The sequence below is a fragment of the Euwallacea similis genome, chromosome 15 (genome assembly GCF_039881205.1).
Source record: "Euwallacea similis isolate ESF13 chromosome 15, ESF131.1, whole genome shotgun sequence".
NCBI classification, from domain to species: domain Eukaryota; kingdom Metazoa; phylum Arthropoda; class Insecta; order Coleoptera; family Curculionidae; genus Euwallacea; species Euwallacea similis.
Genome location: NC_089623.1, coordinates 2,377,097 through 2,403,458, shown reverse-complemented (window position 1 = coordinate 2,403,458; position 26,362 = coordinate 2,377,097). Strand labels below are relative to the sequence as shown.

The window sequence follows — 26,362 nt, the reverse complement described above, 5'->3', positions numbered from 1 at the left end:
GCATCATGGTGCTCAAACAAGAAATGAGTTGATAATTTACAATCCAAGTCCCGCTTTGTTGGTTTAGTAAAGTAAGTAGAGTGTTTATTTTAAGATAAGCAAACAAAGGCGAGAAGCCGTTTGTCACGATCGGGAATACCTCAGGCCTGTCGACAAATATTGACCGAAAGGATTTGCTGCCGGAGGAGGTAAAAATAGTTCTCAGCCACCTGAGCTTCTTGTGTTATATTTGTTTGTCTTATGTCAGATTTAGTAATGAATTTGCTTCATTTCGAGGTAAAAAGGAACGTTCTTTGAGCCCCCGAAGGACACCTCAGGCGCACCAAAGCAGGGACATGCAAAGTTGCAGCACAAGAGGTAAGCTGCGGTACAGGGTGAGTCAGAGCTAACCGCCGTACGTAAATTACGCATGGGGAATTTGATTTTAAGCAAAAAAGCTCTGATAAAAATGCCTCCGAAAACGCTTGCTAAGAGCGCTACGGTCCTTCGAAGATAGCCCCCGGAAATTGATTTTGGCTTCTTAAAACCATTTAAGATAAATGCATTAAGTGTGTAGAAATTCCACTGAATCAAGTGGTTAAAATTTTAAAAATTAAAATTAAAAAAAAAAGATATTTTTCAAAATTTTAATCATATATTCGAGAGCTCTGTGGGGGTTAATAACACTTTTATTTTAATTTTCAATGTTGGATTTCTGGTGAAAATCAATCATGTCCAAAATTCAACAGTCTTTAGGTCTTTTACTGTCTGGAAAAGTCAAGCTTATTAAATTTATGACTCTTTCTCTATTATACAGAGAGAAGTGTAAAACCATCTTTCTTTATTTTTGACCACTCGAACGTTCATCTTTCCCTCATGTGAAAACCAGATGGTTGAGATAATAAATCAAAGGGTGTCTGCAATATTGGTCCCTAAGTAGAGAGTGGCAAACTTACTAATCATTTTGTGTAGTTAGTTTTTAAGAAGCTTTTGCAACGGTCGTGCCTTCTGACTGCCATTAAATAAAGGCAGAATTAAATTGAAATATCTTGTGTGAAAGTATTTCTAAACCCCAAACTCAATATTCAAAATATCCTGTTCATTCTTTTATACTTCGCGAAAGAAAATGTTTCTTTCAGTCAAAGATGAGGGAACAATCTCGATTACAAGCTGGCTTCAGGGAAACACATTAGTAATAAAAGAGACTTCGATGACAACAGTTTTATTAGCAAAAATTTAGAAAAAAGTGGAAGAAAATGCGTCGTCAAGTAGCTAATTTTAAAAAATTCATAAAAACTCGATTCGATCTCGATTATAAGCAGTTTCGTGGAAAACCAGTAGGCTTGGGCGATAATTGAAGGTTTGCTTGTGTCGAAGTTTGACAGCTTTTGACATGTCGATTTATTAACTCACATTTTAGTTCAATTTAGATTGCGCAACCATGCCAAATAGTTGCAACACAGGTGAATACGCGGATATTGTGCTTGTTTACGGGTATTGTGACGGTGATGCGCGCGCTGCAGTAGCTGAGTAAATAACAAACACCTTATCATTGGACCCACTGGATGCTTCAATTATTCTGACAGGTTAAATTTTTAATGCTAAGAAGGGAGAGCTGCCACCGCTTGAAGTAATGCGTAACGGCGATTCCAAGCGGAAACATGGCGAAGAGGGAGATTTTAGTGACTAGTCGCCTCCATAAAGACGAATCTCACCTAACTCGGTCGCCAGACCAACAGACCTATTAAGGTTTTTTCCCGTACCAAAAAAAAAGATTGAGGGTTAGGGCGCACTTTCGATTTTTTCTTGAATCTCAATAACAAAATGGAATTCGAAGAGATGGGTGCTGCAATCGCTCTTGCTCCTCACTACCGGAAAAAAAGTAAAAGCACTATTGGGTGCATTCAAGTGTGAGCAGCAGATTGCTAAAAGAGCAGTTTCACAAACTTCATCACGAATTAATAGAATATCCTCGAAAATTCTCCCAGTTTAGTTCCCACTTATCAAAACACTAGATGGAGGAAGGCTGTATAAGCAAAAGAACGTTTGTCCCTTTAATTTTTTATTATAAAAGCAGATCTGTTTTCTACCGCTAGTATCAATTGTACACTATCAATAACATCCAAAATTAAATTCAAGTCTTCCCACATTATTATTATCCTATAGGTGAATTTCAAATCTAAACTCGCTTTGGCTACCAAACCATCAAAAAACGTTAAAGCTGCAATTTAAAAATCGCTAATGCGCGCAACTATGTTTAAAAATGTGTTTTTTATTTATGCGACTAAACAGTCGCACGACGGAAAATCGCAATTGCGCGCTAGGCCTATACGCGCACCTACGTTTGCGACTTTTTAGTCGCTGCGATTTTTAAATCACAAGTGTGCACATGTATATTTAAAAATGCACGTTTCGTTTTTGCGACTTTTCAATAGCGCGACAGAAAATCGCAAGTGCGCTCTAAGCCCTACAGGGTAGTTGCCCTCATAAAGGATGAATCCCACATAACCGGATCTCCAGACCAACAGACCGGGTACTTATTAAGGCTTTCTCTTTTATAAAAAAAAGCCTCTTCGAATTCTATTTTGCTATTGTGGTGCGACAAAAAAGTCGCAAGTCCGCGTGCAGGTTATTGCTTTTAAACGCGCACTTACGATTGCGACTTTTTAGACACTGCGCTTTTTTAATCGCCAGTGCGCGCGTTTATATTCAGAAATGTGTTTCGTTTCGACGATTTTTTAGTTGCTGCGTTTTTTTAGTTGCTGCGTTTTTTTAGTCGCTGCGTTTTTTAGTCGCTGCGTTTTTTTAGTCGCTGCGATTTTTTAATCGCCAGTGCGCACATCTATATTTAGAAATGTGTTTCGTTTCTGTGACTTTAGTCACACAACAGAAAATCGCATGTGCGCGCTAAAGAGCGTAACAAACCCAAACCGTTGTCTCCCCTATTATTTTGAAAAAGATTGCCTGGATCGTTGAGTATCGTATATTATTCGCCTTACAATTTAATACTAATTTTCCTCTTAAACTATCATGTGCTAGCTGCACGTACAACTAACGACGTGTGCTCGGTTAAAGTTCTTTGCATGTAAGTACCTCCAATATTTCCCTGATGCCTAATAATAACCCTTTTGCCATAATCATCAGTAATTTTGCAAGCAATTAGAACATACAAAAAACTTCTTCCGCTTTCACCCATCTACGTCGTCTCCTTAATGATCATCACGGAGTTCAACTTGAACGAGCCTATCATTAACGAAAATTACTCCAAAAAAGTGCGATGTAACTTGAGTAATGACACTTTAAACTTTAATTACTGGTTCCCCTGAGTCCATTGCCGCAAAGGTTCTTTCGAATTTGTGATTGCGTCACTCAGGTAAGCGAGATCAAAGGGGCCGCCTTTTATTGAGACGTAACTGCGAGTAGAAAAACTGGCATTATACCGCAAAGCCAGTGGTCCGAATTGTAACTTTGTAATAATTACAGTGGTGTGGTTATTTAATGTCCGTGTGGACACGGTTTTTCTTCGGGTTTAATGCCTTTTTGATAGTCTTCCTTCGAAGAAATAATTTGCAACGAAAATATGGAGATATGCCTACATGTAAGGCGTATATGTGATATTTAATCAAAAATGTCTCGTTTTAGTTTGGGCCTATTTAGGGCTACCAGATTATAATGGGTGATCGTTAAAAAACCTCGCCATAGCTGGTGACCCGTAAACGTAAAATTTTCTATTTGTCGACTGACAAATTGAGCTCACCTTGCCTCTGTCATTTCAACCTCTACTTACGACATGTTTTATAATCACCCTGTATATTCCTTTTTTACCCTCCCACGATTCACATGTAGTGAGGGAAAGGGCAGTGATGAATCAAGTTTACTCACGTACATGCAGAAACCTGTTTTACAGTCACTTTGTCCAAACGGGTGAGTTTTTCATGCTCTTTTTTAACCTAATCTAATTTTTTTCTTAATTTCTCTAATTATCTACTTTAATTTGTGACCAGTTATGCTCGATTTCATTCTCTGCCTACAGTGGCGGCCATAGAGTTGCCAACGCCTACTTATTTTACTGAAATTAGAATATATTCGAAAAATCTGACAACATTGCAAGAATCTGTGTTCTCAAGGTACCTGTGGGAATCCCGAAGCTTCTATTTGATAAGAAGTTAGAGGAATTCCCCTGCTTTATAAAAATGGTAAACCAATCAATGCATTTCAAGAGCGGACACTAAGTTAAGAACTCTATGGATTTATCAGTTTAACATATCTATTTGTGATAATTTGTGAAAGTTTTTATAACATTTAGATTTTGAGAACTAATTAAATGTAAAAAACAATGAGAAAATAAGAAAGTTGCACATCGCAACTTAGAAAAGTAATTATCAATTTGAAGTCTTCTGTGGTGTCGTATAAGAATATTGCAACAAAGTCAAAATGCTCTAAAACAGTGTTTTTTCATGCGATTAAGCATTTCAAGGAACATAGAACCTACCACGCAAAAGAAATCTCGAAAATTGGTTCCTAGAATAGATAGACAAATTCTAAGACTTTATTGTCAAAATTCCACGATCACGGCGGTTGATACCCAGAAAGAGAACTCAGTGTTATTCGTTCGAGTAATTAGACGTCGTCCGAATGAAGCAAATTTGCATGGACGAGTTGTGCATAAAAAACCGATGATTTAAAAAAAAATCGCACTGTTAGAATACAGTTTGCTAAGAACCATAAGGCATGGGCCTTGTCCCTGTGGAAATACATTCTTTGGTCCAATAAAACAAAAATCAATCCAATAGGATCAGATAGAAAACAGTATGTGCGGCGTTCTTCAAACCATGAATACAGTCCTAAGTACGCCACAATCACAATAAAACATGGAGGTAAATCGATTCAAGTTTGAGGTTGTTTTTCCTAGACCTAGATAAGGACTAGGTAGACCTAGGACCCTATTCACAAAATTGAAGGGATTATGAATCAGAATATTAAAATATCATGGAGACTGTAATGCTAGCATATGCCTAGAAGAACTTGCCCGTAATTTGGAAATTTCACAAGACAACGATTCGAAACATACAGCAGCTAGTGTTCCTGTTTGATTCGACCAGGACTCTGTCTCTTCTAAAATGGCCGTCCTGTAGTCCGGATCTTAATCCCATTGAAAATTTGTGGAACGATGTGAAGAAGGTTTTGAGACAACCAAACATAAAAAATATTTCAAATTTATTGGACGCTGCTAAGCAAGTGTGGTACTCTATTTCTAAGGAACGTTGTCAGGCGCTAAGTCTGCCAAATCGTTGTTTGGAAGTAGAGAAGAATAAAGGCTACCCGCCTTATTACTAGTTATTTTAAGTTTTGTTTGTTTTTTCAGTATTGTTATTTGTTTAAAAACATCGTTCTTAATTATATATCTGAGAAGTTTGACTTTTTCATGAAAAACTGTTTTTTTTTTAGTTTTGATTATTTCAATTTTACTGGTAAAGAAATAGTGGCGTGGTATATCTAAACCCATTGGATGGCATGTGAAAGCGCACCTAGACAAACCTATAAGAAAATAGTTGTCTGAAAAATTCAGTTCACCGTCCATCTGCATCGTATAAGTTTAATTTCATTATTTTCTTGAATTACGCTGAAGGCTTATTTAAGCCTAAAAAACTTCAATCACCTATAGACTGTTTTCTTCCATTAGAGGCGGCATTCTCAAATAATAGCCTCGCAGCATTCTTCTTGTGCTTCTCATGCACTTTATATCCTCTCACGATTCGCGAATAAATAAGACATTATCTACCTTAGCGAATGGTGCGCACGTAAGGTGTTTGCGTATTTTTATCCTGCTTCATTTAAATACTGCCAAGTTCAGCTTTACATAAGTTTTCTCGCGAAGGAGAAGGCTCCTCTTGCGCCCAGTTTGGTCGTGACCAAGATGCTGCGACCTGAAACGCTCTCTTTGTTCTGCCTTAATTTTATACCGAAATCTGCATAAATGGTAATGCACTCCGAAGAAATGTAGCGTGATAGAGGAAACCGACCAAGGAAATGTGAGTTTGATAGGACGGAATTGGTACCATATGTGTAGGTCTTTGATCTGACCAGAGAATATTGATTAAAATACTGAGATCTGAAGAATGTACGACTTTCTGCAGCTTACCATCACGAAAGTACGTAACAGAAGTTTCTGCTAGCAGATGTCTTCAACAATACTCCAAATCGGTAATTTTTCTCTTCGAAAAGTCCTAAATTCGATCCAAGAGCTTTTGGTGAAAGTTTGTTTTTTACTGGTTGATCAAACTTTTGTGGAACATCAATATATCAAAGAAAATTAAAAATATATATATTTTTTGATTTTTCAAAATTTTTCAAAATGATTTCGTCTTTGTTTGGACATTTAAACCACAGATTTTCATATAGACAAATCTGTCTGGAAAAATGTGATGTAAGGAATTTCTACACGTTACATATCTCGATCATTATAATCTTAATTTAATAATAAATTCCAGTTTTTGCCAATCTTTTAATGACTTTCCCAATGTAATCCTTATTATGCAACTCTACGTAATAGATCTATTATGCAGAAGAGCACAACGCATAAAGAGTTGGGATTAGAGTTTTTCAGAAACGTTTACCTGTATATAATTGTTTCTTTTGACATCAATATCCGCATTGATCGCGTATTTTAGAGCACAAATTTTACTCGGATTAAGGTTTATTATGTTTAAGCAAATAATAGGTTTTGGATTTCAAAAGGGGTCCATTAAGGAGATTTAGGGGTACACCTTTCCTCTTTCTACACCTACCTCTTTGTGTTCAAAAAGTTTCTATTTGTCTCTAAAAGTCTGTTAAAACTAGCCACTGAATACTTAGATCCTAAAAATCTCCTTCGATTTCGTTTCAAACATTTTCTATTTAACTTAATTCCAATGATTTAACAGAATTTTTCATTAAGGTCAATTTTGCACATACGGTACCGGTCAAAATGGAGAAATATTGAAAAAATGAAAAAACTGGACATTGTAAAAAAAAACAAAATAAACATTAAGAAACTTGATCGTGTAAAAGTGCGCTGATATATGTATATATGTATATCTATTACGTATGCTGCATAAAGTAATTTATAGTTTTTTCAATTTACTCAAAAAGTATTAATTTTTGATATTTATGATGTATGTTGTATTTGTTTTTGTCTATCAATCTAATAGTGCAAAAATAATTGTAGAGTATTATTTGAAAAAATAACTTTTTCAATTTAAAAATTTTAAATTACAAAAATGTTTTTCAAAAACTTTTTCAAATCTTTTTCTTAATCCTCTCTCCGGACTTTTTAAATGAATAATTTTTTTACAGGTGAATAGGTCGCAATAAGATTGCCCGCGAGATCATCAAACTCAAATCCATGTGATTTTTATTTGTGGTATTATATGAACAGTTTTTTTTTACGATTAAAATCAACACAGTGCCAGAGTTGTGTGAACAGATAGAAAGCGACGCAGAAATTATTTGAGAGAAAAGACCTCTTCTAACAGTAAGTACAGGGTCTTGAATAAGGCAAGCGATATTTTATGTAAATGAAAGTGATGGCAACAATTTCGAATACCTTTTGTAGCTAGTTTTGATGAGAATAATAATTACAGATTTTGCAATTTATTAAAACTTTCATACGCGCATATTTTTGTTGGAATTTTTAGATTGTTTTTAAAATTTGGAAAGAAATGTACATAATGATTTTGCTTAGTTTTTTGAAGTCTATGTCGTATTAAAAGGAAAACCCCTACTTAAGATTCGCCCTGTATTTTTTTATATATCTTCTATTAGTAAAAAAAATGCTTTAACCAGAAAAATTATTGGATCCGTCTTATTAAAAAAAAAAAACATATAAAAATAATTTTAAATAAACGCTTAAGAAGGTGAATCTTCGTCCAGAAACGGATAAATAGCAGAAAACTTGAAATTTGTAATAGAGAAACGTCGAATGACTGAAATCGATAAAAGGCAATGGATTTGAGTGGAGTTTAGTCTTATATTTGTCCAAAAAACAAAATTATGTGGGAAAAATGGGTTTGTTTTAAAAATTTAAACCTCACGATATCAAAATGAAATCTTGTTTCCAACAAAAATTTTATTAATAAAACTTAACCGTTATTGTCTACATTATTGGGTTTTTACGCTAAAAATAACGTAGAAATTAAAACTAAACATTTGCCACTTCAATACACAGAATCTATTATCAGTTATTTTTCTATCAGTTGCTATAAGCTTTCGTGACTACTTACGATAAGTCTAACAGATATGGCATTTTGTAACAGATATGGAAGATTTCCCACCTCAACAAGTACAAATTATTGTACAAAACTTAGAAAGTTATTCAATATCTCTAATTTACATTCGTTAAAACTTTGTTCTAAAATACTTTTGGAACTCTTACGGCTATTTTCTAACTTTAAATGTCTTAGTTTAGAGTACATAAAGCAAGCGAGCAACCTATTTTAAGTATAAAGCAGTGAGCATGTCTTAAAGTTTTAATAAATAACCTAATTTACCATTTATTTTTGGCTACGACTTTATTATTTCTTTGGAGGGACTAACTCGAACTTCCATACCTTGTTGGGTCCAATTTCTACCACATACAAGGCAGACCCGTTGGCGTTCACAGCGATGTCATGAGGGTTATTAAATCCCTGAAAAAGTATAGAAAATCTCGTAAAGTGCTTCATAATATGATCCAATTTACATGAAGATGCCCATAAAACGAGGTAAAATATGTGCTCGTGTCTGCCACAGACGAAACTACAGAAATACTAATAAACATCGAGAAACGCAGAAACGAGTTTTTTTGAAGTCTTAACGACGGCCGGCGATATTTAACAATTCCAATTAGCAATCGGAAGATATGGGCACTTTGCGGCTTCTTTGAGACCGGACATGTTCTCTGTAGTAATTTTCCGTATGACCAATCTGTCCGATTGTCTCATATTTTAACACTGATTAGTTGTCAGATAAAAAACTGGACGTTCTGCCAATAAATAAAGTTGTCTTCGCTCGTTTACGACGAGTTAATTTGGATGAGGCTTAAGGAGGAGATACCGCGGAATTTGTGCTTAAAGATCTTCATTTATGTTAGGGTGATTATTGAAGAGTTTGCCCTCAGTGAATTGAAGATTAGAGATTGAGTCAAATACCTCTTCCGGTGCCCAGTGGTCTATGACGGACTCGCTTTCCGGGTCGAGAGTGAGCCCTTGGACGGGCAGGAGTTGGTTTGTGGGTCCGTTGACTGCGTAAATCAGCCTTCCTGAAAGAGAAGCAGGAAGTTAGTCGGCGAGCAAAAATTTTGAAAGATAATCTATGCTATGAACAGGTCACTTTCCACAGAGAAACAGTTTGGAAATCGGATCAATTATAATTGAATTCAAAGTCAAACTAAAAAAAAATATATATACTTGGCTAAAAAACACGATAAGATTGTTTAGTTTCCCTGAGGTGAGGCAATATGTGCTACTTATAGTAAGTAAACAAAAAGTAAGCAAAAATGTTGCAAACAGTGGCCTAAATCAGGCTCATGAGATTTTCCGAAAATAATTTTTTGAACCACTGTATCTTATTAACTACATCATCTGTACTTATAATTTCGTTGACAAGGAAACCATCACGTAATGGATGCATACTTCAGAGGTCTACACACACCTCATAAAAGTTGAAAACAATGAAAAATTGCAATCACTCAAATAGAACTGCACCATCGAATTTCGGACTCAACAACACCTCTAAGTATAATGGGGAGTTGTTGAAAAACTTTCTTTCACCGAAGAGCTTCATAACAAGGAAACAAAGACGAAATCGAATCTCAAGACTTTAGAGAATTAAAAGAACTTATGTTCTTTTCATATTCGTCTTAGGAAAGTTTCGATAGAAATTTACCGCTTCAAAATCACAGCTAACCGATCTGGTTTTATAGTTATGAATGTCCTCCAAGACGAGGAAAGAATTCTTCCTCACCAACCTCACCCAAAGCGCTTTCCTTAAACGACGATATTTCGAAACCATAAAACTTATGGACCGAAACATCAATCGAAGGCGGAAAAAAGTGCGCTTTTTTTCGTATTCAAATCTATAAAAATGGTGCGTATTTTTGATATCGGTTGCGGTTTTTAGAACCAACAGATTTACAGCCCAAGAGAAAAGCTATCTTTTGTCACCCTAGCAAAGAACCACGTCTAACCCCCAAAATATTTGATAAACATACCGTCAGTCCCATTTTTTGTCCCATTATATCCCAAAGACACAATTTTCACATAGGGTGATAAATTAAATTTTACAAAAACGGGCTAAAACTTGTGGGGATAAGAAAAGTGTGTATTTAAATAATTCTTTCGGTAATAACATGCATTTATGAAACATTTACTACAAGTACCGAGCGCTCTATTAACAGAGTTTATCGGTATATCCCAAGAAATACGTATAAATGGTAGAATTTGGAAACAAAACTTTGTTAAGGAATAAAATTAACAAAACCACTTTTAAAGTGTTTTCGTTATTGCAGCGATTGCATGTTTTACTGGAAACCAGTATCATCATCAGATTTTTAAAGGACAAACCCTGGAACTGAAGTCATTTGAATATCTTCTTGTTACAAGAGCATTTTTTCCACCTCTAAAATTAACAATACTTCTGCAAATAGTTTTGTAAAATCACAATTTTCATTTTTTAGACTGGTGTAAAAAAAATTCTCTTTGGTTTTTAGTTTTTTGTGATCTATTCCGTAGCGGTATTTAAAAATAATAAAAATTGAGAATTTATAGTTTTAAATTTTTGAAAAAAAAACACTACTGGATAGATCATTGAAAACTAAGATACTAAAGTTCAAGTCGGTTTTTAACCAAAAAAAGTGAAAATTTCTTTTTTCAAGGCCATTTTCTTAAAAAATGCCTAATTTTAAATACACAATTTATCCAACCAATTACTACAGAAACGCATAACTACAACAATTATAACTGAAAGACTGCAACAAATTCAGGCAACATGGAAGAGGAATGTCACAATTGGACCATTGTAAACCCTCTTTCTTTTACGAGACATACGAGACAATTCCGCTTTCTTTTCTATCACTCTATTAGGACATTTCCAAATGTATTTTTCCCTGTCTTTTATTTGCATTTTATAAATGATTATTTATCTACGTATGTATGCCACGAGTGCAGAAAATCAAATGATCCATAACCTCCTATCTCTGGAAATAATATACAGGGTGTTCATTGGACAGCCCCTTGCATATACATGAGTTTATTTGGGATTTTGTAAAAAAATAAATTATGAGAAAGTATATGAGACTAATGAAGGTAAATTTTTAAATTAGTGATCCAAAAAAGCGGGACATTATCAAGTGTTTTTTTAAATAGGACCACCTGTCTCTTGAACCTGTTTCAGAACCTATGTCAGTTCCCAAATTTTTTTACCCTGAGATGCAGTGACTCGAAGCTATGATGTTTTAATAGAAATTTTAAATATTTGCAGTACCTCAAAAAAAATTAATATCGCAGTCGACTTAAGTTAGATTCTCTTATAAGATTACCTTCGCAGGCACGAATACTTATTGAGCCAAAAATACATACAGGATGTTTATAATAACCACTTTAATTTTCACCTTTTGAACTTTAATTTTCTTGATTTTGGTATAAAATTATGTAATATTTATCTTAAATGTTAATGAAATTGTTACAGAAGAACCTATATTCATGGCTAGTGTTTAACATTCGTTGCCATGATTTCCATGATGCTTATTTTCAGTTTTGAGAGCTCATTTACGGTTCCTTCCAAATCTATTGGTTTCAAAACTGGTCATCAAAATGAAATATACTCAAGAAGAACTTATTAGTATGATTTATATAATTGGTTTATGTCATGAAACTTGTTTATTAGCATCTCGGATTTACGCACAACGGTTTCCTAATAGAGAACATCCTGATGTATAAAACCTAGAAGGTCTAAAGGAGCGTTTTAAACGGCCGAGAAATGTTAATTATGAAAGGAAAAGTCGAAACAAGAGAGTCTTTAAAGAAGAAAAAAGTAAAACATATATGCTTCGATGAAATTTAAGGTCTAAAATGAAACCAGAGTAACCTTTAGCCTTTGAAATGATAAATATAAACTTGTCTGATATTACAATATAAAAATATATCTTTCTGGACAATATGATGAAGGAACCTTTCTTGGTTGTTTAGGTGAGTTTTTCATATTGACTAAATTCTTTTATCATGTTTAGTGAAAGGACTCGGGAATTTCTTGTAATTTTGGATTTTGTAGAGTTTTGTTCCTGATGATTACCTACCATTTATATAAAACATTTAATTGCACATTCGTGCACAATATAGAAAAATAGAGTTGTTGATTTTGTGGATAAACGAAACCTCAAAGAAAGAAATTAATTTCTAATTTTTTTTAAATTATTCAATAAGTGAAAGATAAATGTGCATTATTAAAACTAGCAGAAAGAAAATTTTCTTGAGCAAAATTGATATTTTACAGAAAAGCTGATATACGATTCGAAAAACTTGAAGTTTGATTATTTTATTTTAAGTGTAAGATCATGCTTTTTATGAAAAATAACTTTTTTTCGTAAAATTAATAACAAAAAAGTTTCCTGCGTGGTTCCAAATTAAGTAGACGCACTGTATATGCATAGTGCAGTTTCTCAAGCTTAAGCATGGGTATAAACTTACCTAAATTAAGCATAAACACAATCCGAAACATAAGAAACGGAGACTTTAGTTGCAAAAACAGGCGCCCAAAAAACGCTCTTGCGTGGTTGCCACCCTCGCTTGGAACTCGAGCGCAACGGTTCACACTCATGCGTTAGGAATTAGTTTTTTCCCTTGTTATATAAATAACCCTTACAGTCATTCAATATACCTAATACTAATGTCTTTTAAAGCTAGTAGTGGAAGAAAGAGTTTTTTTCATCTCACCTTTCGCAGCAACTGCAAACAGCCTGCCCATGTCAGGCTGTTGAATCGTCAAAGGGTTATCCTTCTTACCCTTCAAACTGTATAGCCCCGCTCTTGGACAAACCACCCTCATGCTTTCTCTGTCTGCAATACAGAGCCGATCCATCGTTTCGATGAGTGCAAGAGAGTGAGGAACTTGCAGCAATATTACATCTATGATTAGCATCAATCACATTTATTCAGTTCATTTCACTTTTTTGTCAAAATTACCAGAAGGATTTGGTATAATTTTAAGCAAACCTCCAGCAGCATTATATTTCAAGATCCTGCTATTGCAATAACCATCAGCAATGAAGATTTCTCCTGTGGTTGCCACAGCAATGGAAGTGGGTTTGCAGAGGTGTTTGACATCAGAGCCAGGAACCAGGAGCTCTCCGAAAATTAGAGTTGGTTGCTGTTCTCCAGGTTTAAACTAAAAGAAAGAAGGAGTCAGATTAATTTCTTCAGTAGATTGATATTCCAGAACTTAACAAATGCTTGGAAACTTGTTCGCATAATCTCCCTTAATTGAACAATTAATCGAATGATTACATTGATAGAACATCAATCGGTACGCAAATTTTTGGGTTAATCGAAAATTGAGGGAGGCATTACATACTTTGAATGCTTGATGCATTCCAACATCAGTAATCCAAAGATTGTCATGTCTGTCAATAGTGAGGCCATGGGGCAAATAAAATTTGTCAGCTCCCCATTTTCCTATGACGCTCCCATTGTGGGGATCTAAGGTTAAGATCGTGGGATCTTTTATTGGCCCCAAGTGGGCTTGGAGATAGTAGTTAGTGGAGTTGAAGGTCCTGGAACAAAACAACTTTGTTAGTAGCTAATGGTGAAAAAGGTAGAAAAATGAATAAAAATTAACCGCAATTGAGTAAGAAAATTTTGGCGGAAGTTGTGTAATTAAAGTTTCAAGGTATAATGGGCCTATTTACGAATAAGCATATAATATTCACAATTCATCGAACAATAACTAAAAATGGTCATTCTTCATTGTCTGCAACCTAGCAATACTGTTTTATTCTTCGCAATTGGGTGCTGAATCTCTAAATTTATTCCTTTAGTAACTAGTTTTATTAAGTAAAAAAACCTATGCTTCCTCAAGAACCTCCACCACTATATCCAAAAAAACCAAAACTTTCTTGGTTACAGAATGCTTCTTTATTATGAGCCTGGGAATGATTTTCAATTCTTCAAACCAGTTCAGGCTGAAAAACAAACAGCGACTGGGAATCTTTATTTTGTATATCATTAAACGACATTCAACCTTTAAAGAATCGACTCATACCTTAGGGATATTTTTAGGTCTGTAGTTTCACTACTCATCATATGGAGTGCACTACTTGAAAAAAAGTAATTGAATGTTTTCTTAATTCCTCTGATACATGCTAGTAATTATACCCCCGTATCTCACCGCCCTATTACGAATATACAGATATTTTTGGTCTCCATTCATAGAATCATTTTAGATTTCTTGTTAAAAATTTTTGAGATTCCAAACATTTTCTCAAATAATTTCTCATATCAGAGCAACTTGAAACGGTTTTAATTTCTTTTGTTTCTCACCAGGTCTTGAGGGAAGAAGAGTAGCGTAAACAGGGACTTAAGTTTATTCAGGTAGCTGTAGGTATTTCTTGACGAAATCAATCTTGAAATTGTACACGTAGTGAAAAATTTTTTTGATAAAAACCTTAACATGAGAGATTTTTAAGTTTTTCCCAGATTTTGAAGAAATAAATTACTTTATAACAACGACCAAGACGAGATTTTTAAATTTCACTATTCTTACAAAATATTTGTTCGAAGGATTTTTTAACAAGAATAAACAATTTTTAATTCTTTAAGTTGGTAAGCAATAGCTTTTCAATTTGAAAAATACGATATTCAGGTCCACGTGTTAGGTATAGAGTGTCCTAAAAACTATGGCCGGCCAAACTTGTAGGTTTTTAAGTAGAAACTCAATTCATCCTGATTTAAAAAATGCAAGGTTTTATAATATTAGCTTTTACTTCTTTATCGTAAATGAAGAATAATGGAAACATAGGAGATTCAGAATATTTGCCTAATTCATTATTCTTGCACCCCCGTTAAAGCGATTCAGTGATATCTCACTTTTAAAGGATTTCCTACCCTCATTTTGAAGTCTGCAGCTTTTATTGTGATAAATTAGTTATTACCTCAAAGCTTTTTTCCCCATAGATTTTGACAAGCTGTCACATCAACGGGGATAATGGCACTGACTTCAAACTTGGAGGTTACAATCAGGATATAACTACCTTTAAAATGAGGTATCACTTGATACCCCTTCCCGATAGGAATTTTGGGGGGTAACTGTCTTCTTTGTACAGAGCTTGAAAATATAATAAAAAATTGTCCTCCTCGAATCAAAAATCGGACGATCCGAGTGTTTTCACATATTTTTATTTTAAACACTGAAAATTGAGGTGTAAGGCTTTCGTTGGACCACCCTGTATAAATAAATACTTACAATCCATCCCATACTCTTTCAGCTCTATGGAAAATCACGGGCTGCTGGGCTGAATTGACCGCTACACCGGTCACTTGACCTAAAATTAAGTCTTCAACTGGCCAGTTTTTTACTTCTTTAGGGACTTCTAGCTTATCCGCAATGTTCAACTGGGACTCGGATATAGATGCTGGTGTATCTTCCCCCTTCAAAAGAAGAATATCAAATGGTCATTTATTTTGTTTATTAAAAGTTCCCGCGGTAGAGATTTTTACCGACTTTTATCGTTCATGTAAAATACAATTTCCAAGTCATTAGAGCTTTTTGGTGAATTTTACATTTAAGGATCCCTATTTTAATGTAAAGTCTATAAATTATCAAGGAAACTTTCGTTCTATGACCGTGTAAGAACAACCAAAACATCCATCAAAATTCCGTACTTCATAACGCGAAATGGAGTTTTTATTTGCACGTTCACTCCATCATTATAAATCTCCCGATTATTAATGTTTGCCAACCACTCACCAAAGTCAGATTTTAGTTTGAATGGGGAATATTAACATGAAGCACTCTGATGGGAAAAAAATATTAATCATTTTAATAATAACGTTCCAGAGTTCGAAAATATGTTTTCGAAGAAGTAACGGCAATAATCAATAAACAAGAATATACTATTTGAATTAAAGGGTTTATTAGTAAAACAAACTAAACTGATGAATTAAAAAACATGTTTTTGAGATATAGGAATCATGCGCAGTTTTTTAAATCAAAGAAAATCGGGGTTATTTTAGGGAATTTTTGGAAAAATTTGTGTTTTCTAGGTTGTGCAGTACTAAAACCAATACACATCATAACGTTGAAATTCAGAGATGTTGCAGGTTCCATGAATAATTCAGTATTTCTTATGCAATACGTAAATATATAATTTAATAGCCCCTCGGACTCCTGTAAAGTTTTTGTGGTAAAAAAAAATTATGGGGATGTATATGAAGCTAATGAAGGTGCATTTTGAAATTAGTTACACCCCTATGGGGCGTCCCCAAAAATCGAGGTGTTATAAACTGCAATATTTTTTAATGAGGCCACCTGCACCCTTTTCACGTAATAGAATCTTCTCTTGAGCCTGTGTTAGTTCCTACTAGCTATACCAAAATGGGTTTACTTTTCAACGGTTGTTTCAAAGTAAGACCTTTTGGTATCAGCACAAAGCCCTTCAAAACACCTTTAATTTGATCTATCACTCGATTCCTGTAGCCATTTAAAATTTTTTGAAGTGGTTCTTCCCCTGCCTGGAGATGAAGGAAATCACTGTCAATTTCTAATAAAAAACCTTCTCTTTCTATATTAAAGTTGACGTGTCCGAGGATTTTTACATAACTTCTTTATCACCCAAGAAAACAGTTCTGTTTGGTTTTAGTTGGCGCACCCTGTACATCCCCATAATTGATTTTTGATGAAATTACAAGTAAACTCATAGGAGTCCGAGGGGCTATTAAATGGACACTCTGTACAATATACAATTTGTGAATTTTAATAAAAATAAAAAACAACATAGTTTCCTTTTAGCTCGATACATTTAGTCCGGCGTTTTTACAATTTTTTTATCACTTCCAAATAATAGATTTTATCAAGGTCCTAAAAATAGGCGTTTGTTTCAGTGATAACCTCTTCATTCGACCCAAATCTCTTACCGCCTAGCCATTCCTTCAGGTTTGGAAACAGAAAATAGTCGCAGGGGGCTAAATCTGGAGAATATGCTGGGTGGGATAGCAATTCGTAGTTTAATTTATGGATTTTTGCCATGACGACTACACACGTGTACAGCCGTGCATTGTCTTGATGGAACAGCACTTTTTTTTCTTCAAATGCGGTCGTTTTTGCTTCAATTTAATATTGAATCTGTCCAAAAGCTCTGAATAATATTCACCAGTGATCGTTTTACCATTTTCAAGGTAATTGAAATGAATGACACCGGGTGAATCCCAAAAAACTGTGGCCATCATCTTGTTGGCCAACAGACCCATCATGGTCTTCTTTGGTGCACGTTCACCTGAAGAAACCCATTGTTTCGATTGTTCCGTGGTCTCTGGTGTGTTGTGATGGATCCAGATGTCGTCAACGGTTACGAAATGGCTCAAAAACTCGTTCGAATTACGGCTGGACATCGCTAAACACTTTTTTAAAATGGTCACATGGGAGCGCGTATGGTGGAGTGTGAGCAATCACAACACCCATCGCGCGGATAGCTTCTTCATATCCAAATATTCATCTAAAATGAGATGTATCTGCTCAGTTGAAATGTTTACAGCCTCAGCCACCTCACGCACTTTCTCTCTCCGATCGTCCAATATCGTTCCATGGATTTTATCGACAATTTCTGGCGTGAGGACTTTTTTTGAACGACCTGAACGTTCTGCGTCACTTCTGCTGGGTACGACCACAACGAAACTCAGTAAACTATTTCTTAACCATTGAAATTGATGGTTCAGAGTCCCCATAGTATTTATAAAGCCTTTCCCCGGTTCCGGTGATGATTTTTTTACGTAAAAAATAGTTCTTGATCAGCACACTAAATTCACTTTTTCCATTTTCGTCGAAATTCACGAGGTCGTCTGCTTTCAATGGCTGTTCAACGCAAACTAAATGACGTAGCTTGCTCAAAATTTGACAGTAGTCTACTGACAGATGATAGTTGACGGGACTAGTGTTGCATTTAGTTATTACGCCACAAATTCAAAAAGTCACTGACTTATCAAACGGCCCTCGTAGATTACTGGGGGAGAGTTTTTAGAGATGAGAAATTAGTTGCTTGTATGCATATTCTTCGGTCAACCGTGCTGTAACCACCAATATCTTTATACCAGGAAGTTCACAGACCTACCTCAAACATTATGCTTATGTAGCTTCATGTAGTATCTGTACGCTAAACGATTAGCGTATTGTAATCAACTAAACAAACTAAGAAAGTTAAAAGTGTTAAAATTCGAACGTAACTGTATGATAATTTGGTGGGTCCAAAAAAATTATCAATATATTTCTAATTAAAATATTCGTTACATTGTTAATAGCAGACATGAAATTTCATGTATTTTTAGTTTAATGCTAATAGAGGATAATATTTTGCAAATATCGCGTCTTTATGTGAAATAGTCGTTCTTTTATTCCGCTTTTGTGAATGTGTTACTGGCTGAGGATAATAATTATTTATCAGCAAACTGGCAAAAATCAGTAATATCTAAATTCTCAATTATTTAATAATATAGAAATAAACTTTGAAATAAAATTTTTAAAATTTTATAATTAAAAGTTTTTTTTTTGAATACGATTTTCAATTCAAATTAGCATAATCTGTACGATACTCCCAATCGGAGTATCCCCCATGTTCAATACCTGGGCTACCCGATGAGCTACCCCTAAGATTACTCTTACTTTCCCTTATTTTCACACCTTTTTTGACTCTCCGAACAGGCTCTCTGATTATCTCAGTTGGAGAAACACACCTTACAAAACATTTTAAACATTTTTCCCAAAAGCCAGGCATTCTCCAAAACTATGACGGTCACTGCACTTTCAACATCTGTTTATTTTTGGCCTCCCCTGGAGTGTTTCTCTGTCTAGTCATAAAGCCTCTTCTTGACTTGACTTCGTCTATTACTGCTTCTTGGTGCCTTTACACTTCCAACCACGTCAATTGCTTGATCAAGTTTTAAAGACTAAATATTTAATAAATTTTACTAAGTTGACTCGTAAGTTACACCTAACACATTCCTTTCTAATTATCATATTTACATCTCTTAATTAATTTATTTTTTATATTTTTCTATGTCGCTCAGAAAATGATCAGAAGGCTCCTCTTGTCCTTGGTCACTGCTATTAAAGACATATACACGATGTATGTACTCGTATAAGTTTTTTGCATTTTTGTTCTTTTTAGGGGCACGATACTGCTCAAACTCAACTATATGTACATTCCCATAATTCGCTGGTTCTCATGCTTTAAATATGTATATCGTGAATTTCTGCTTCAACAGAACCTATTGAGTTGAACTTGTCTGCTTTCTTATCTTTTTCAATGGCCACAAGGTAGATTTCAAACGTCTGAAAATTTTTTTTAAAATTTTTGTTCAGGTTTCTTTCATTTTTCACGGGATCTGGTAGTCTTTCCTCCATTCTTGATTTATATGGAGCTTCTAGTTATTTCTTGACTGTGCCATATAATAATGCGAACATTGCAATAATGATTATCGCACTTGTTAAATAATTGCTTTTCATTGGAAATTTGTTTTTAATATCGAACTAAACATCATTTCTGCACTCCAAATCCGCTATCTTTAGTCCATTTTTTTTCAAGTCTCCAGTCATATCAGACACGACTGACCGGTTCTTTCTCAACCTCAATACCAGAGCTGGACACCTGCACACCGGCAAGACTACTTTATGCGGACAGTCAACGTCCTAAGAGGTCTTGAAGTGATGAGCAAATATTACAAATATGTTAACTTTAATATTAAATGATAAATGTGGAGGAAGCGACGGAGTATAAACTGTGATATAGCTGGTTTTTCCTTTATCGATTGCTAAAAGGATTTCTTGGCATATAAGGGTCGCTTGAGATGCTTTTTTCGCAATATTTTCGAAACGATTTGCACTAAAATTATGAAATTCGGCATATTTTAGTGAGTTAGAATGAGATAACTTTTTTATGTTAACAATTGCAGATTTTAGTCAGGGACGTCACATACAGGGAATCTCCTACGTAAATGTTGTCCTAACTTTTTTATTTGTGACATTTTTTAATTTTCGAAATCAGATTACAAAATCACAAATATTTTTAAGTAAAAAAGGTCCTCTTATTCCATCTCGTTAAGACAGAGCATTTTCCAGAAGAATAAGTTTTTGTAAACCAATACACAATTACGTGAACTTCGAAATGCATCTTAATAAGTATAGAAGGCATCCTTGTAATGGAAATATTTTTTTATTAGCTAAAAATAAAGATTAATAATATTGAGGATTTATCTCTTATTCACAAAAAATCTTGAAAATAGCTTCTGTGCGTCTCAATGCATCCTCTAATTATTTTCTTCATAGATTTCGATGTCTATGTAATCGTATATAGGATTATAAAAATTATTTTTCTGAAAAACCGTGTATTCTAACAAGATAAAATAAGAGAACCTTTTTTACCTAAAAGTATTTGCGATTTAGTAACGTGATTTTAAAAATTTTAAAATGTTACAAACAAAAAAGTTAAAGCAATATTTACGTAGGAGATACTCTGCGTATGACGCCCCTGACTAAAATCTGCAATTATGAACATAGAAAAAGTTTTCCCATTCTAACTTATTAATTAAAGTATACCGAATGTCATAATTTTAGTACACGCCGTTTCGAAAACATTGTGAAAAAACCATCTTCAGAGTGCCCCCGTTAAGAGGTTCTAGCCCCTTTAAAAAGTAATTTTTGAGGTATGTTCATAAAAACTTTTTTTATATTCTTTTAATCTCTAAAATCGCCTTCCAAAATATTTCGACGTTATTTCCGGACGCCCTGTAGGCCGCTGTTGTTTTTTTCAAATAAACAATTTACAAAACTACGTAAAAGGTATAATTTCTATTAATAATGGTGGTTTAGGGATATTTTTCAATTCATAGTACTTGGAAGATTGTGATAGGAGCTCTAATTGAAATTTATGTTTTCATTATATTCTGCAAGATTGAGTAGCAAGCACATTTATGATATAGTCTTAAGTTTCAATAAAGTTTTTGTTAAACCTTAAAGTTCATAAAATTTCTATTTTATTAGGCACTTTTGCGAACTGAAATTTTTAACATCTTTATTTTGAATCTATATTTTGTCAAAGAAGGATCTTAATAAAGATCGCATTTGTGTTAGACTTATTGGCATTCACTGATGCTTCAAGCAGAATTAAAAATACTAGACGGGATCGTTCTAAAAAGGAAAAGAAGTTATCATAATTTTTCACCAAAACTATGTTTTAAAAATTTGTACGGATATTAGTTTTCAGTTAAAAAGGGGGAGTATTCAAGGTTTTTTACTAACTCAAATTAGTCTTATAAAAACTTTAAAAAACAGCCTTAAAGAAATTAAAGGATACATATCATTACGAAGCAAGGACGCCAACATTTTCCGTTTACCCAACCGATTACATAAAAAAATCGTATATAGAAATGCAAGAAATTGCACTTTTTGCGGTCAACAACTTAAGAATTGAACGCAAGAAATTTCTTCAAAGCCGCAACTTATCAACTATCAACTCACCTCATCAACAGCCAACAGGACCACTATCAACAAGACAAAAAACGACAAAGTACCACCTGCGATAACACATTCTCGCCTCATATTATTAAAACATAAAGCTTATTAGCAATATTTCGACTTATCTTTCATTGTTTTACGTGGTACTGAATTGCCATACCGCAGTGGTACCGGTAACAGTACCTGCCGGCAACAACGTAATGTGAAAGTAAACTCGGCCAAGTACTACGGAATGGTTTTGGTTCACTAATGATTACGAGCTGATAATTTTCGCGTTCAGGTACATAAATCTGAGTTTATTAGGGACATATTTGAGTTGGTAGATCTTGGTGGAAGGTCGGAAGAGGTTGGTGATGGTGAGAATCCAGTGAAGACGGATGAAATCCAAGTGGGAATGTGGTTTTCTGGATCTTAAGAAGTGGATTTTCTATTTGGTTGAAGTGATGAGAATTCGTTTGATCAACAGTGAAAAATCTAATGAAGTGATCTAATGCATTGTGTACATCGTGTGTTAACTCTCTATAATGTAGTATGTAACATCATGGGACAATAGAGGGTTTCCTAATTGATTCCAGCCAAAAAATTACATAAAACGTAGTCTAACTTAAGCTTATTACTCGAATCTACAGAAGGAAATATTCTAAAAGACGTAATAACCATATTGCGAATTTAGCTTTATCAGTACTGCTCCTCAATACGATATTTGGCGCATTATGTAGGATTGAAAGAATCCTACTCACTACCACCTTATTATTAATAAATAGAATCAGAGTTCCTTGAAAGATGTAGAAAGATAGAAATAGTTTTCGATATTGTGGCAAAAATTGTAAATAAAACTCACCTGTCTTGCAGCCCGATTCAAGGACAGAAGCTGCTCCACCTCATTGTATGTGATTCCTTCGTCCTCGGGGGCGAATTCCAGAGGGAGGGCTTGCAGGGCTTCCTCCAGGTTTATCAACAGGAAAAGGGAGAACAATTCGCCGATCCTGAGGGCCATGATCGACTATGTTTCACTTGGCACGACTTGAAATCGATAAGAAGAATCGGGATTTTGTAGCGCGCATGGAGTCGGCACGACGGCTGGCGTCCTTGTACGCCAGTGGTGGATTTTTCTTCAGAACGATCTATATTATTTTTTAATTATGTGTGATGAGATTAGTTTGCTGCCGGGATTATTAACTTGTTTACTTTTTATCTGAATTTGGCCTAATCAGGAATTTATTTGGATTTTCTTCTCGAGCTTGGAGCAGTCTGTACCGGTTGAACCGGTCCTGGGCCACAGACACGATGCCTTCAACGTGCAGAAATTTTACGTAAATTTGTTTATTTATAGGGCTTGGATAAAGGCGATCAGGCTGTTCATGATTGGGAGTATTGAGAAACTTTTCAATGGCAAGAATGTTGATCTTAAAGAGATAGCATTCAGCGCCTTTGCATTAATTTCGTTGAATAGGTGCAAGTTTTTCCAATTTAAGGAACATCCTTAAATATAATACATCTGACTTCAAAAGCTTCGCATCACCTTGATTCTTAGATATTTCATTATGTGGTGCAAAAAGGTATGAAATATTTACTTATTAACGAATTTAAATTAAAAGTCAAAAAGGCCGTCCCACTATTACTGTACTATTAAATTTTAAACCATAAAAACAATTCTTAAAGGCAAGAAAGAAAATGTTCATTCAAAATTTTTAAAGTTAAAAACAAATTAATAACGTATGTTTCCACCCCTGGCATCAATACAAGCTTGTAGACGTCGCTGCATGCTTTGAACAAGATTAGCTATAAGATTTTGCGAAATATGCTGCCAATGTTCTGCAGCAACAATAACAAGCTCCTAGACGGTTCTGAAACGATTTCTTCGAGAGTTCATAGCCCTGGAAAGCATATCCCAAGCATGTTCTATAGGGTTCATGTCAGGCGACAAAGCAGGCCGATCTAAACTATTGATTCCCTTATTTTCATGGTAGTCACTGCCATAGAACGACGAAGACGGACATGAAGACAAATTTGTCACCAACAGCCCTTCGTCGCAGTCCAACACATGGATTCAGAATATTTCTAATGTATCTAGAGCCTGCCATCGTTCTTCGAATAAGAATTAAGTCGGTGCGCCCCTCAAACATTATATCAGCCCAAAACGTGACACTTTCTCCCGAAAAAGGAGGCACGGGACGAGCTGCAAGGGTAAGTTGAGAAGCTCTCCAAACTCGAATTCGGCGGCTATCATTTATCAGAGAACTTCAGGTTTCATCACAAAAATATCAAAATTTTTCAGGTAAAAGTTTAGAGAAGAATTTCATAATTTTGTGTGCAATTTAATCGTGAAGGCACTAAATCTAAGCTTGGTACGCCACTGTCTATTACCTGACACAATCGTCAAGCTGAAATAATATTGAGTACGTTATGACTAGAAATTGGTTAACGTTCATTTAAAAAGTTTCTGGAAGGTTTGGATTGAGAAATGTATTTGTTTTTATGAGCTCTACATCCTCCGAATGTTTGTCAGTATGTTTATGAAACACCCTGTATATGTAAAACATATTTTGAGGTGTAAGATTTTACTTTGCTAGGACAATATTTTCCAATTCAGGAAGTTTGAGACTGTTCCCATCATTCTTCGTAGACAAACTGACCATCTAACCTTTCTACGACAATTTATGTTTTGCACCGATACTGGCCAAAGCTTCATGCGAAAAAATCTCACTAGGTCTTATGTGTGCACTAAGAATTGTGTAAAATTTGAGATCAAGGTATAAACCTAGCTCAATCTAAGCTTGGTACGTCACTGTTATTTATTTTACTCATACATCCCTTTAAAACAAAAGTTAATAAGTAGTAAAAAAGATAATAATAATGATAAAAAAATACACAAAATGCATTAAAAAAATTCTGATACTTCTAGATTTAGGCATGTTTAGAGTTCATATAATTTTTTTTTAATGGTATAATGATAGTACATCTAAGTTCGTTTATTCTCTAATGTTTTCTCCACATTGAAAATGAATCAGAAAATATTTTATTTAAAATAGTGTTATATTAAAATTTATCTGTCGTAAAAGTTGGTTCATAACGTTTGTTTTCTTCTACTGAGTTCAGATTGTATAGACATCTTTATGATCCTGCAAACAAAATTATAACAATTCTTTCGCAACACAATCTCTACAGGGATTATATGCGCAATTTGCCTAAAATACGATACCTATCACATATCCCAGATTTATTCCCAATAAAACGTTCCCGGTAATAAAACCTTAAATAACTCATATAAAAGGGTAATCATTTATACAGGGTTACCCACGTAACCCGTTAATTAGAACATTTTTGATTTCCCACCATTGTCGCCGAATGAAATTAGGTTTTAGGCTAGAATCAACCATTTTGAATCCAAATAAAATATTTTCAAAATGGCGATATTTCCGGTTATACCGGAAGTAACTACCAACTTTGTTATTTTAAATAAAACCCCCTAATTTTTTAGCCATTTTCGTTTTCTCGTTAAATTTTAAAGTCAATTGGTGTAAAGCGTCTTATGTCTAAAATTTATCGTTTCCGAGTTACACCTAAAAATTTGAAAATTATGACAGCTGCAAGATCGAACGAAAATCGGTACTACTAACCGCTGCGAATTTTGGAATCGGTGTTCTGAGGCTCAAAGAGGTCCTACCTTCTCAGAATCGGTCCAGGGAACCTTAATAACATTTGATACAGAATTAAATACTAACCTTGAAAATGTTTTAAGGTATAGGGTGTCCTTATTGGAATAAGCAAGTCATTGATATTTCAAATCATGCAATTTCGGAGTTATGTTTCGGGAGTTGCGAAAGACTTTTTGTCAAATTGAAATACGACAAAACGTAGCTTATTAGGTCCCCTTTGAGCTCCATAAGATCTATTTCAAAATTCGCAGCGATTAGCGCATAGTAATGATTTCCGTTTGGTCTTGCAGCTGTCACAATTTTCAAATTTTCCGGTATAACTTAGAAGCGGTAAATTTTAGACATAAAATACTTTACATAAACTGGCCTTAAAATTGAATGAGGAATCCGAAAATGGCAAAAAAATTATGGGATTCAGTTTAAAATAACGAAGTTGGTAGCTACTTCCGGTATAAACAGAAATACCGGCATTTTGGAAATATTTTACTTAGATTTAAAATGGTCGATTCTAGCTTAAAATTAAATTTTATTGAGTTATGTTAGTCAAAAGTTAAAAATTTTCTATTGAATGAGTTGCGTGGCTAATCCTGTATATAGATACAAATGTTTATGATCTTCAATACATAATATACGTTAGTATCATTGAAAGACATGTAATGTTGGAAAAGCTCAGATAAATTTGGTCGATTTATATGCATTTCGCATTTACCTTCTGATTTCAGAGTAAAATCATCATTTTCGATAATTTTAATTCATTAAATTATAATTTTTTGTGTTAGAATCTATACGCAGCTCATATCAATAGATTTTTTCCTAATTATAAGTTGACTTTCGCACTCTTTTTACATTTTCTGGCAAATCCTCGACATTTGATAGTTTTGGAACACTTATCCAGAGTCATTATTAGATCTTTACTTTTTAGTGAGAATGATAAATATTATTTCAAAAGATTCCAAATTTCTTTGAAAATTTCAAAAAGAACGAGAGGTATCAAA

At 34.4% G+C, this 26,362-nt stretch overlaps 1 protein-coding gene across 2 annotated transcripts; it reads right to left on the bottom strand.

Moving 5' to 3' along the window:
• Positions 1-8,068: 8,068 nt before the first annotated feature.
• LOC136413810 (peptidyl-alpha-hydroxyglycine alpha-amidating lyase 2-like) lies at positions 8,069-22,851 on the bottom strand. 2 transcript variants are annotated; one of them, XM_066397531.1, is made up of 7 exons: positions 22,550-22,851; positions 15,451-15,635; positions 13,564-13,762; positions 13,176-13,377; positions 12,927-13,118; positions 9,147-9,256; positions 8,069-8,645 (listed from the first exon to the last, which is right to left on the bottom strand). In XM_066397531.1, the coding sequence occupies exons 1-7, from the start codon at positions 22,703-22,705 to the stop codon at positions 8,532-8,534; spliced, it is 1,158 nt and encodes a 385-aa protein (XP_066253628.1). In that variant the 5' UTR covers positions 22,706-22,851; the 3' UTR covers positions 8,069-8,531. The 2 variants fall into 2 exon arrangements, with proteins under 2 accessions (XP_066253628.1, XP_066253629.1); XM_066397532.1 differs by lacking the exon at positions 22,550-22,851 and adding an exon at positions 21,712-21,914.
• Positions 22,852-26,362: the final 3,511 nt, after the last annotated feature.